General features: G+C 39.2%; 1 protein-coding gene across 3 annotated transcripts in view; it reads left to right on the plus strand.

Annotated features, from left to right (window-relative positions):
- The window catches only part of LRRTM4 (leucine rich repeat transmembrane neuronal 4), a 451,637-nt gene extending 438,417 nt beyond the window's left edge, over positions 1 to 13,220 (plus strand). For 2 of the 3 annotated variants that reach the window (XM_064497873.1, XM_026122384.2), the window contains one exon: positions 12,697 to 13,220. In XM_064497873.1, coding sequence (XP_064353943.1) covers positions 12,697 to 12,918 — 222 coding nt within the window. In that variant the 3' untranslated portion in view covers positions 12,919 to 13,220. The remainder of the gene's footprint in view (positions 1 to 12,696) is intronic. The other variant, XM_064497874.1, reaches the window with a different exon arrangement.
- The last annotated feature ends 484 nt before the right edge of the window (positions 13,221 to 13,704 follow it).

Genomic DNA, 13,704 nt, shown 5'->3' on the forward strand with positions numbered 1-13,704 from the left:
GCTGTAACAGAAGGACTCCACAGAGGACTGTTGTTCGGCAGATTTCCTCTTACATTCTGGAGTGGAATGAGATCACTGTGTGCTACCTCTAGAAGGAAGCCCAGCACGACCTGCTGAAGCATCTAGCTCTGCAAGTGCTCAGTTCTGTGAAAACTTTGTGTATCTTGGATTAACTGAGAGAAAGTATAGCAGGGTCTCCAAAGCAGCAGTGGGCAAGCCCCTAGCGTGGAAGTTTGTACTATCTGCTTAAATTATGATGTCAAAGTCAAAAACACCTTCAAACTAGGAAGTCTGAGTTCTCTTATACTATCTTGGGATGCTAGAGAACTGAGTCCCATCCCTGGCTCCTAAAGGATGCATCTATATTGGTGTTTTAGTTCAGATTAGGATTAGACTTTTGATGTGGGTCTCAAGGACCATATGGGTCCACATTGTGCTTCAATTCACATCACAGAGCAGGGTCAGAGAACACAGACAAAATTCCTTTGAGAGGAAGCTAAACTGAATGTGCTCCAAGTGTTTATGGGACCTGACTGGAGCTAATTTGCTGTAAACTTTCTGGAATGTGTATGGCATGGACACTGTGCACTGATCACCACCTCTGGTGATCTATGAACGTGTTTGTACTGGGCTGTACTGCTTACTAATATGTATACAACTATAGTGGCCGCATGATACGGGAAGTCACTTAGGGACAGAAGATCTGCATTCATGTATTCAGCTCTGTGAAAAATCTGTCCCTCAATCTGTGCATCAGTTTTCAAATCTTTTGCTAGTTTGCTATTTTCCTTTCTCCCACCCTTCATCTGTCATGCCTGTCTGGAGTACCAGCTCTTCAGGGCAAGGACTCTTACTGAACGCATGAGCAGTGCTTACCACAGTGCAGTTTCAGTTTCGCTTGAGGCCTCAGGGCATTACAAATAAACATCAGATTCTAGATTACAAGAGGCTTATTTTTCTTCTTATATTTCTTCTCCCAATCTGTTTCACCATTGCATAGTTAGGGATCAGGTCATGATATCACCTTGATCTTACAGATGAGCTAGACATTGAGTATTTGTTCCAGGTGGCTGCAACTAGTATAGACCTGTCAAAGGGAAAGATCCCTTGCAGAAGGTTGTTAACAGTTACAGGCCACTGTTCCACCACTCCAGCAATGCACCAAACTAATACTACACCCTGAAAAAGTTGAATTACTTAGCCTCTTTGCTGATCCCTTCTGAGATATGGGAGTTACCTTTCCCGAACAAAATGAGTTTGAAAAATACCAGAGTAGCTGGAGACCATTTGGCTCTTGCCTGGCTGGTTGAGAGATTGTTCAAGCATGCTGTCTCTTGTTGACGTGAGCTGCAGATATTTCTAGCAGCAGCTCCTTTGGTTTTCAAAATCTAGCTCACAGGGCAGGTTTTATTTTCCAGCAGGATCCTTTCAACTTGGTTCTTTTCATTTACGCTCCATCACTGCTGCTGAGCTCAAGCTCAAAAACGGTCTAAGTAGGTACAGGTATTTTTGCAATAGATTTTTTAACGTTCGTTGTGTCAGAATAGGTTTGAGAATGCTTTGTTTGGTTTTCCTAAAGCTCCAGAGTTTTCACAGTGCAATTAGGTAGCAGACACTAAATGTCTGTGTGCTCTACAGCCCCCTCCTGGCTAGATTCAGTAGTGCTCAACTGTATGGTTTAGGCGCTTTGTTTTTGTTTGTCTGAATGCCTCAGAACACTTTTTTCAGAAGTGGTCTCAGGCTTCCGGTCAGATTTACACATCATGGTTTATTTGCAAGTAATTATGGCCTTGACACTTGCCAGCTGGCAGATTTTTAAAGGGGAGAGTGGAGAGCTTAGACACAGAGCAGTCCCAAGGCCATTCCAGCCTGAACTTGTGCCTGGATTGGCTGGCTCTCTGTTGCTTTTTAGATATGGGATAAAAAATAAAGAAGCCTTCCTATTTTCCATCTCCTCAGAGAAAAGACAGCTTAGAGTATCCCTTCACTTCTTAACCGTCTTGGCCTTGTAATTTCCATGCCAACTCTGTATGGGTTGACTGCTAGACCTTAGTTTCTGGTGTTTCAGTGTGATTCTGTGTGTTTGCTGCACTCTGCTCTTCTGTTATACAGTGGCCGTTTTGAGGATTTAGCTTTTTTTTTTTTTTTAATTTGATCCAGACCTCCCTTTCTGCTTTAAAAGTGTCACTGAACTACTGTAACTCAATAATTATTTCTATTGTTTTTGCTTTCATAGAGTAATCAAATTGATCCACTTAGTTCTGTAGCATCAAAGATTGCTAAGCCAAGAATATTTTCTGACCCATCTCTTTCCAGTTTTCTCAGGGATTTTGAATATGTCTTTACTGATGATTTCCCTGCGTATTATAAAACTTGCCCAGAGGAATGAAAAAAGTCATTTGTTTTCTGTAGAGTATTAAAAAAATAATGGCTCTGCCCTTTAGCATCTGCTCTTCCTTGTCTTATGTTGCTGCAAGATGCAAAGACTATTCCTTAATCTTTCCAGTGAAGGTGGGAATTATATAAACCCTCACACCAATATGAGTCATATATCGCTACCTCTTGGAAACAGCAGGGTTGCAGTTGCCTTTCAGCGCACTACTCCCATCAGTACTAATGGAAGTAACATACGCACATCAGGAGGAGAAGCTACCCCTTCTGGTACTAGATTAATGTTCTTTTCAATGTGTTTTTGCCACCATACACACTGATTTTTCTGCTAGGAGACAGTGGAGGCAATTAAAAATCTTGTAATTTCTCATGAACAGAATCCTGCTGACACATTTGGTCTAATAGGGGCTCCCTCCTGTGTCCAAGAAGGTCTGTAGTACCCTTGGTTTCTTTATTCTCTCCCACCAGAGGAGATCTATCACAAAGGAAATTGCCATCTAGCAATCTTCTCAGGAGAAATTAAATAATTTCTTCAACTTGCATTTGGTTTACAGTTGTGATGCTTTGCTCGCTCCTCTGTTTTTAGGTTGTTACGACATTCTCAAACAATAACTCTGGAGACTAGACTGTCTGATGCACAGATCAGGTGAAACAGCAGTAGCGTGGGCTTCTGTAGAGTTTATCTATTTCTCTGCCAGTGATTTGGGGTTTTTTTTTTTTTTTGCACCCATTTTTTGTAAAGAAGGGTCCGTTCAAATTCTCTTGAGAAGACTGAAAAATAAAACAAATTATCTCCTCTCTTAGGTCACAAGCCAGGATGTCGAGTGTTGAATTTTAAATGACAACAGAGGAGAAGACCTCTGTCAGGTTTGGGCTTGAGGGGGGAGTGGATGCTATAGCTATATTGAATATTGGCATATTAAATGGACTTAATGTAAATTATGAACGTGGCTCTGCAAGCATTATGTTAGTCAGATATGGGTTGAGACCCATAAGCGCACTCCAAGCAAAACCTTTAGGGTATTGTATTGCTAGATAACTTAAAAGGAAAAGCTCCCATTTCTTAACAGTTCAATAAGGTATCTGGAAGCTCATTCAGATTTTATTTCAGCGATTCAAAAATCATATAGGTCAATTTTGCCTTTGTAGAGCAGCCCTAGTATAGTCAGTCAGTCCCCTCTCATCTGTTGGGACGGAGTGTGGGGATACAGGCCAGACTGGAGTGAGTAACAAGGGCTCAAGAGAGGTAGAGATTCCAACTTCTCATGTCTTTTATGTGGAAACTGCAGGGCGGGCAAGTATTGGGATTGGAAGAAGATGCCCTGTAAAGAATATCCTCTCTTTCCTGCTCTGCATTATCCTTAAAAACCTGATTATCCTAAAGCCTTTTGTTGGTTGTGCAGCAAGCCAGGATCACACTACTGTGATCTTAGAAGCATGCTATTGAAAACCATACGGTCTCTGGATACAGTCGCATTCACTTCCCTGCTGGGGCCTCTGATAATACTTTCAGCTCTTAAATACCTTGGACGATCCAGCCCTGCAGCATTTCGGAACTGAAATGCCAGCAATTTAGAAAGCTAACTGAAGTTGGGCGTGTTGGAGGTTGGGAAGGTATTCTGCAGAAGTTACTGCCATGTTGTTGACCTGTGCTGCTGCTCTTCCTTCTTGATCCCCTGGAGATTTGGCTAGATGTGCCTTTGACTTGTCCTGATAGGTTAAATACAAATGAGCTACATTTTGTAGCTCATAATGCAGTATTTAGGGAGTAGAAGTTCCTCTTGAGACTATAGCTTATTAAACTGCCTAAATGAAAGCTGAGTTGCCTTAAAAGAGGCTAAGTTTTTGAAAGTATGTGTACTTAGGCACTTAGAGAGGTACCCAGAGGGATTCCCTTGCATATAGGTAGCTAACTACCACCAGGTACTGCTTTGCTTTTGAAAAACTAATCTCGTCACCTTAAGCAATGTAAAAGCTTTTTTGAAACACTGGCCTTTCATTCCTATTGAATTCTACAGGAAATTACCCTAATAGCATTGGAAGCAATATTAATGACTGTCCAATTAGAATAACTAGATACTTTGTTCATCTTATCGGCCCTCCATGGTGGAAAATCAAAGGTTACTATGAATCTCGCTTTGCTTTTTTCATCGGTGGGTCTTTTTGTCAGGAACAGATACTCCATAAAATATAGATAAAGCAATTTAAAAGAAGTATTTTGCCCAAGCAACAGTAACAAGGCTTAGAAGATTTTCTCCTTTCTAGGAGTTTTCTTCAGGGAAACCTTTTCATTTAGTGATCGAAAGATGAAATCGGCCCATAGAAGAAGCAGTGGGGTATGCATGATTTTTTCCTAATATTTAGAGAAGCACACTTAGTTAAACAATCATTGAGAAGTTTGGTTTTAAAGGGAAAGGCACTTGTATGGTTGGATAGAAGAATAGGAAGTTATCTGTAGGGAAAGAAAGGAAAAATGAAGATGTAGTTATTGGTGAAACTGACGGCGTGGTGTCATATTGGGGCTTGGAACATGCAAAGCACTCTGCAGAGATGACTGAATAAATGTAAAATTCTCTCTTTATAGTATGCCTTTTTAGTTTATAGGTGTTCAAGAAGTTGGTGAATGTAACAAATCAGTAGATTTATTTCAACTAATTTTGTTATGTATTTAATCAGTCACTTTTGTAGCATATTATATAGTCCCTTATATCCATAGGTTGCCTATTAACATGGTGTATAATGTTAATATGCTTATAATCATATCTAATATACTAATGTTTCATTAATTCATGTAGTTATTTTATGAATTAATTATCTTTCTGTGAACTATAAATAGAACGGCGATATGAAATACAGAAGTAACTGATAGCTGTACTGTTTTCTGCCCTCTCTCTCTTCCCTGTTGTTTCTCTAGCACCTGTCTTCTGACAGTCTGTGTCAAATTTGGGATCCTATTTTCCTGGCTAGGAGTACAAGAATTAATGACCCACTTGTCAGTCATTTGTAGTTTCTAGGCTCCTAATTTTCTCTGAACTCTTTATTTTTACTTGGAAATGGTCTTCAGCCTGTCAACCATAACCTTCTGAGAATTTTATCACAAGGTTCAATTTCAGTAAAGAAAAAGTTTCCATTCCATATTTAAATTAAGCCATCCAATGTCCTCTTCCTGCCCCTAAGTACTTCCAAAGATCTGAAACTTGGTTCTGAAGACCTTGATTTAATCCTCAGATCTGTCTAGGAGAACAGTCTTATTCTTGCTGCTCACTGCTTGTTTTGACTAATATTTGAAAACTGCAGTCTGCAAAATGCACTGTCCTGTTTGGTCCAAAACATATTCAGCAGCTGTATTTCGATGTCTAGCAGGACTCTGTGCGTTAGCCACAGTTCCAGCTGGACTGATAAGATCCAAGTGGACCGATGAGACCACTAATCCTTTTCCCTTCTGTCTTACGTGCTTTCTGGCTGATGTGTGACTCTATCAATGTTGAGTCACCTCATACGAGAGCTAAACAGATGCAGGAGGAACTGCCCATGACAATCAGTTTGTGGGACTGTTAAGGTAGACATCAGTACAAGATCAGGAAAAGAAGACACTATGGGGAAGCAAATTACAGGAGATACCGTGCTTTATTTAGAAAAATAGTAGTTACTTTGTACAGCATTTTCAGAACTGTGATTTAAGAAAGCATGCATGCATGTGTGTGGGTGCACATGCATGCAGGAGCTTTGGAGCAGACAGTATTGTACATCCCACTGGAACACAGACCCTCTGTGGATATTTTACAGTGTCCTCACTTTCTTAGGGAAAACTGGTTCGTACAAATTAGGTGGTTTTCTGCGTGATACGAATAACTTCATGGCAGTGGGGTGGCCTGGGCTCAGTACCATATAAGATGGGACCTTTAGCTAGATACTGAATATTCCTGCTGATCTGTCTCATCTCCCAGCTGCATATACCGTTAATCTGATTTGGTAGGAAATAGGTAGAGGCTAAGAAGTGGTTTCTCACTGAAATGGGAAGGAAATTGAACATGAAATGGCAGGAAATTGATTGTGGGAATTGCGTCTAGGATTCAACCTACCGGAAGAATCTTGCTCAATGCTTCATGCCTAATCTACTCAGGCAAAGTTTCCAGTAGTATCTGTAACTGTTAGAAAACCTAGGCTAATGCAAACAAAGATTTTGCAGAACTTCACCTAAAGATCAAGGCAAGTTGACAGTTTTCCTGAAATGTTTTAATGTCATGCAGATCACTGCAATAAAAACAGTTCTCATAAGACTTAAACCACATCATAACAGACCAATCAGACATCTTAACTGTGAACTTTTTCAATAAATGGGATTTGGGGTTGTGCCAATATGAGAATTATCTTAGGAAAGATGGATTTCAGAACAAAAGGGATTTATGTTGAAAAAACATGCAGATGCTTTTGTGTTTATACCAACTGGAAATAGAGTAGAACATGTATGCCTTCATATTCCAGATCTAACCTAAATGTATGCATTTGTCCCCTTTAATAAGTGTAAAAGTACGTGTATGATTATGCATTTTCTTGAATAGGAATGTTTTTCTGAATTGACTCCAAAGAGAAGTTCCAGCATTGTTAACTGTCATTTCAGCAGCATGAGATCCACTAAAATTGTTTATACCACCTATATCTGACTAATGTACCTAATCAATCTTTCTAGGGTGAAGCTGTGTGCTTCATTAATTGTAAAGCTATGATAGTGTATCTTGCTTATTTTACTCTAAATTATGATAGGGTTTAAAATGAATTCTGAATTTGATTTACCAACAGCTATGATATTAATTCAGCAATGAAGTCATGGTGTTCTGAGACTAAGTATTAGCACTAATGAGAAAGCATAGCTTCCATATCTCGTAACTCTGAGTTTCCACTACATATGGACAACTTCTAATTTAATCATGTAATCACTAACTCGGCAAATACTTGCACATAAATTAGTTTACCTGGATTGCAGAGTACCAGCAAATGTGAAAGCAGACAGTATTCAACTGCCTGAGAATATTCATGCTTCATTTTTGCTTTTGTGAAGGAAGAGTACCTAATGCAAGACAGTGGTGGTTGTCCTGTTCCACTTTCTATCAGGATGAATGGAGCATGTCTATAGTTTAAAAAAACAGTGTTCTCTCCCTTTGCATGCACAAGCAACAGTATTGAAAACACATACACTGCAGTGTCCAAACAGTGAAAGTATAAGGCCAACTACTTTAGGTACCCAAACTGAGACAGCTGAAATGGCCTGGTTCTCAGAAAGTCCATCGCTTCTATCGCTGTGCTCCAGATTTTAGGTTCTTCCCAAAGCAGTTACTTATCTGATGATCCTGTAACAGTTTGTTCCTTCAAACTGTTCTATTCTCAGGATAAAAAAATAAAGTGAACCCCTTCCCACTCTCCCTCCTACCCCCTACCTCCCCCAGTCACTGTAATGGGATTGCCATTCATTCCTTATTACACACCTGTCCTTCTATGATAATTCTGGTTCAGTGAGTCATTTAGACATCAGTGACTACTCATGTTTCTCAGGAAAGAATTTTCTTTGTTGGAGAATACGTGATTGAAGATCTTTCTTCAAATGAAGCTTTAAGAAAAAAATCACGACACTTCCAACACAAAATAGGTCTTTTCTGAAAACCTGTATTTCCAAAATTTGATTTAACAGTTTACCAGGTAATTATTTCAAACTGGGACTGCTAGTGATTGGAACTTGCTAAAATGCAGGTGATTCTGTGTGAGGTAGGGAGTCAATCCCTGTCTCATCCTCAACTTGTCTTCACTGCAATAGATCTGCTGCTGTGAGCAGAGAAGGAAATACTTAAGCAGGAGTTGCAGTCAGGGTAAGGGAAGTATTTTGTTTAACTCTCTTGGCATTACTTGATAGAGAGGTTGTCATCGCTTAGGCAAAGTTCATAGTAGGGCTGAATTTCAGGTTGTCTGTAGCTTCCTGTTGCGAGGTGGTTAACAATTAAGGATGTATGACGATGTTTAATATACTGTGAAAGGCAGTAGAGAGAGAATAGTATTTTGAAAATAAGATCACTTGATATTCATTTAGGGCCCAATCCAATACTTTTTAAAGCTAATGAATATATTCGCACCAAGTTCAGTGGATAATCGATCGAATTGCAAAGTAATAGGTTCAGGTTCCACCTTTACTGATATACCAGTAAGAGTAGAATAAGAATTTTTATTGATGTTTTGGTAACAATTAGGAATTAATGGCTGCACCTATAAGAAGCAGAAGTCCAAGCTGAATTCTTATCATTGAAAGAGCTCTCAAATAAGACTTTCTTGTGTAATAGTCGTCATAATTTTATAGTATGAGGTAAGTAATTTACGTCCCTATATTTCTGACATATGTAAGTAAAGCTACTGAGCACAGTGTAAAAATACTGCCCAAACTGGCATGGGGGTACATGCACTCGTATGTTGGAATGGCTGAACATCACTGTTGAATTTCAAAGGACAACTGGACAGGGAGTTTTGAGAAATATCTTTTTAATACAGATTCAGAATTTCTGAACCTGAAGTAAAATGAATCTTAGGTAAACTCAAGTTAGTCCTGCTTGCTTTGTAAGGAGTTATATGGCAACAAGACTGTTGAGCCATTAATCACTCCGGCATCAATTCTGTTCTGCACAGGAAGATTTTCCTTCCTAAATTTCCACCGTTAAATCTTTTATGTTAATCTTAACTGTAGCTACAGGTTTATGGTAAATTTTGCTTGTAATAAAACATTTGTTTTGATTGTGCGACTGTTAAGATGCAATGTTTATTATATTTAGCAGGAAGATCTACAGAGTTGTAGACTTCAGAAATTAATACTAGGTAACTAATCCAGCCCGTTAGCCTAAAACCCTCACTGAACACTTAAAGTGTTTCTAAAGCAATAAGCTTCTTGGTTAACAGAGTCAATGCTTTCTTCAAACAACAGATTCATTCATTGTCTTAATCAACTACCTGCAACATTTGATAGACAGTATGCTACCTTATTGTAAGGTTGGAAGAGCAGAAGATGACAACCTATTTGATGGGCTAAAACAAAATTTTCACCACATGTACATGAATGACTTTGGGGAGTGCATTTTCTTGTTGAATTATGCTTCTCCTGCTGCAAAAAGTTTAAATCACTTTAAATAAATATTAGTATCATTTTTAGAAGAGGAAATAGAAATGATTCAGAAAGTGCTGTGAACAAATAAGTACTGGTGCATCATCCTCTGCTAAATGTCTTGGCGTTCTGTATCCCATCCCTCAGCTTCACTCATTTCACTGGATTGTGCTGTCATGGAATATAATCATGAGTGAACACACAAAGCCAAGAACAGAATCAAAAGTTATGACAGATTATATGAAAGGGGGGAGGGGTTGTATCTGTTAGGTACCCGTCTGAGCAACTCTTTATCTTCGTTTACAATTGAGCATGTTCCAAAACTAAATTTAAAGAATTTTGTAGTGTAAACGTCTGTGATTAGTGGCAGCAGTATAGCATGGAGGAGAGAGTGAAGGACAGTGCTCAAGGATCTCGATTCTTTTCTTGGCTCTACCTTTATTTGCTGTCAGGTAACTTCTCAGCCTTACTTCAGCTTTTTAGCCAGTGAAAAATGCATCTTCCGTATAAAAGACCCAAAGATAACAACGACATAGAATCCCGAGGTCTGTTTTATTTACTGAGGCATGTAGCGACCTGTTTGGCTTTTTTTGCTATGGTTGTCTGCATTTTTATTTGTCGCTTAGAGGCCATAGCAGCTTACAGGGCCCAGCTTAGGCTGCAGTCATGTTGTTTTAGTCCCTGCACAGACAGCCCTTGCCTCAAAGAGCTCTAGTCTCCAAGGATAAACTGGGACAGGAAATAATATTCTCATTTTCCAGATCATAAAATGACATGTCCAAGGTGACATTTGTCTAGGTGTCTCAGCATTAATTCCATAGCAGTAATGAAACAAAATAGAAGTTACTTTAGAATCTGGAGCAAAAATGTTTATAAAATTAACTTTCAGCAACTTAGATGTTCCTAAATATGTTTTTTCATATACTGGTATACTCTCTCTCTATATATATATATATTCGTATACTAGTGTCAGCTTGGTTTAGAACAGTTGGTGTCTTCATCCAGCCTTTTTACCTGTACCAGACTGAGTAGTCTTCCAGTTGTCCACATTTGCAATAATTTCTGCAGTCAAGGCCATGTTCTGAAAAAGCTTTTGTGGGCCTGATTTTCATTTACTGTCATTTGGCCTGGAGTAAATGTAAGACAAGAGAACAGTATAGAAGTCTATCACTTTAAGTGCACATTGATCCCTCGTGTGTTTCTGGAAATGCAACACATTATGTTTTGGAGAAATAGTTTCAGGGAAGGAAAGGACACTCCAGTTTGTGAGGGACAGTCCTCTGAAGGTTTTGATTTTGATCTAGAAACACTTTATCAGGAAGGGTCAAACTGTTCATATGGTTGGTACCTTGAGTCGAAAGGCATCACAAAAACTAGCTTTTGCAGGGAGGATTGTTGGCACTTCTTGCTAAAGGGATGTTGTTGAGATCTGGATGCTTTTAGTTCCTGTTTGGAGAAAAAAAGGGAACAAATAAAGATGCGCATGACTCAGGTGATGTCTGTTAATACTGTGGCTTATTTCTATAAAGCCAGGACCCAATTTCTAAACTGTACAGAATGAAAACAGTCTTTGGCTTTTATGGAATCATAAAGAGTTGCCTTAAAGGCTGAGGACAAATTCAAGGCCTGATATGAATTGACATAAATACCGCTGTATCCAATAGAAGTTACAGTTTCTTGCACTCTGACCAAATTTGATCCACAAGTGAACACAGTTGTCCCATTGAATTCTGTTGAGCAGCTTGTCTTTTGCATTCTTGCCATTCAACTGCCATGTTAAATGAAGAAGTTTTCAGCTAAATTCCAGATAGTGGGAGAGTTTTGGAAACTTTCCAGGTTTCTGCAGGGAAAAGGGTGGAGGAAATCTTAACTGCTTATAAGATCCAAATGCAAGAGGAACTCTAACCCTGCAAAACTTAGAATTAGCCTTACTGTTTTTGAGATGCATTGCTTTTTTCATCCCTATTTGAATGAAGTGCACCATGCAATGAAAATTTGTGATAAATTAGCTCTGTAGTCTTCATTTAAAGTACAGCATGGAAAATAAAAAAGCATTTGTTACAAGACTGAATTATGTGTAGGATATCTCCAGCTTCATGAACTCAGGTTTTCTAGTACTATCAGAATAAACTCTTGCCTGTATCTCCTGCAGTGTGTGGTTTTTTTTTTCCTGAAACCGTATTTCTTTCTACTTGATCAGCTCATCCCTTGCAGGTGATAAAGTTATCTGCAAAGATTTGTATTTGATGTTGTGCCATAAATCACATTTACTTCTAGGATTAACATTTGCAAGCATAGGTCATTTAAAAAAAGAAAAGAAAAGAAGAAGGGGGGACTTTGGCAGTTTCTGAGTATTTACATAAAAAAGAGACATGGGATTCAGGTTAGATCTTGCAGACTTTTCAAATATATGACCATCTTTACAAGGTGTGGATGTGCACAGCTCCAGTGAACATCAGTTGAGGCTCTCTGATAGCGCTTGTCTCAGTGAGGTTGTGAGAGAGAGGACCCCAAGAAATCATGACGTCAGGCAAGCAGCTTTGTTGTAGGGCCAGTCATAGGACCGTGGAAGCATGTGTTCCGTCTGTGCTGAGAGCTGCATATCCTGGCAGCCAGGTTTCCCAGTCCTTTGACATGCTTAGACTGGTCTGGGTTTTGTAAAAGCACTCAGCCCCTTTCAAGGCACTGAGAGAAGGGCCAGTTTTTTAAAGGTTTTCTGTGTAATCGTCATGAACAGATTGTCCAAAAGAGGTCAGAATTCAGCATGCTAGACCATTTTGAAAATCTGGCCACAGATGGATTGCTTAAGTGTAACTTCCTGTACTCTAGGAAATTCAAAAGGGAATTCATCATACTGCAAAGGGCCAGAACAAATCTGTGTGTATTACATAGGCTTCCACTAGATGTGACTTCCATCTACAAGTGGACCCATTGACTAATAGGAATTTAAGTAGCCTTGTTAGGAGGGAACTGCGTGTGCTATGAACAACCTAAGAGCATCAAACCTTTGTCTTGCTGCAAGAACTGAGAAGCGTAGTGATTGTTTATATTGTGGATGTTTTAAGCACCCGTTGTATTTGAGACTGCATTGTGCTAGGTGCTATACAAATGCATGAATAAAAATGTTATTTACATGTTTCTCTTTTTTGATCTCTGTTTCTCTGGTGCAGGTACCTCACCACATGAAGACTTTACCTTATTACAGTTATGACCAACCAGTGATCGGATACTGCCAAGCTCATAAGCCTCTCCATGTAAATAAGGGGTACGATACCATGTCCCGGGAGCAGGCTGAGACAACCAACCTGGAACTCAGTCGAGACCACAGCTTCATAGCTACAATTGCGCGTTCGGCTGCTCCAGCCATTTACATTGAGAGAATACCAAACTAATGATGGAGACAACTTCTTCAGGGGGCGGAGTGGGGAGTTCTTTTGAGGGACTTTTCATCTCAGAAGAGACCAGGGCAAGAAATTAAAATCGACCATTCCAGTTACAAACGTTCCAACACAAAGGGAATGGGATAAAGCAAACTCCGCAGACTGTGGAAATGCAGTACTCACTGAGAACATCAGGATTTTCTTTGCTTTAAACTTTCAAACAAATTCCTCAATGTAAATATTAAAGAGAGATTGTCAAGTTCTTATTAAAAAAAATAGATTTCACTCTAGCTACATAAAGGGATGGATTAAGAGTTTTGTTTGTATATTTGATTTTTCTACATTGCACGGTTCCAGGGAAGGAGAACCACAGGTAAAAATTAAAGGGGACGGGGAGGGCAAGGGGTTGGGTGGGATGGGTCAGCCATGTTTCCTTATTAAGTGTTTATTACTCTTCAGAAATCTCTTTTGTTTAATTTTTTTTCTTTTTAAAAAAAGATAGCTATATATTTTTTTTCTTATTTTTAATGGTCAAGCAGTAATATTTCAAACTTCAGACATGGGCATTAAAGCTTATGTTGAACCAAAAGGACATTGGCAATTGATGCAACAGAAACAAAGAAACTTGGGTGCATGTACATTTAAGACACAGGCTGTACACTATGGAGGGTGCTTTTGATTTTTACTTCATTGTGCTTCATTGTTGACACTAGAATTACTTTTCGGTCTCTAAAAAAGGGAAAAACATGCAACGGAGTATCGACTCTCATACTTGCAATCCAGTCGTGCCGTAAACAA

The sequence above is a fragment of the Dromaius novaehollandiae genome, chromosome 26, assembly GCF_036370855.1.
Source record: "Dromaius novaehollandiae isolate bDroNov1 chromosome 26, bDroNov1.hap1, whole genome shotgun sequence".
Lineage (NCBI taxonomy): Eukaryota > Metazoa > Chordata > Aves > Casuariiformes > Dromaiidae > Dromaius > Dromaius novaehollandiae.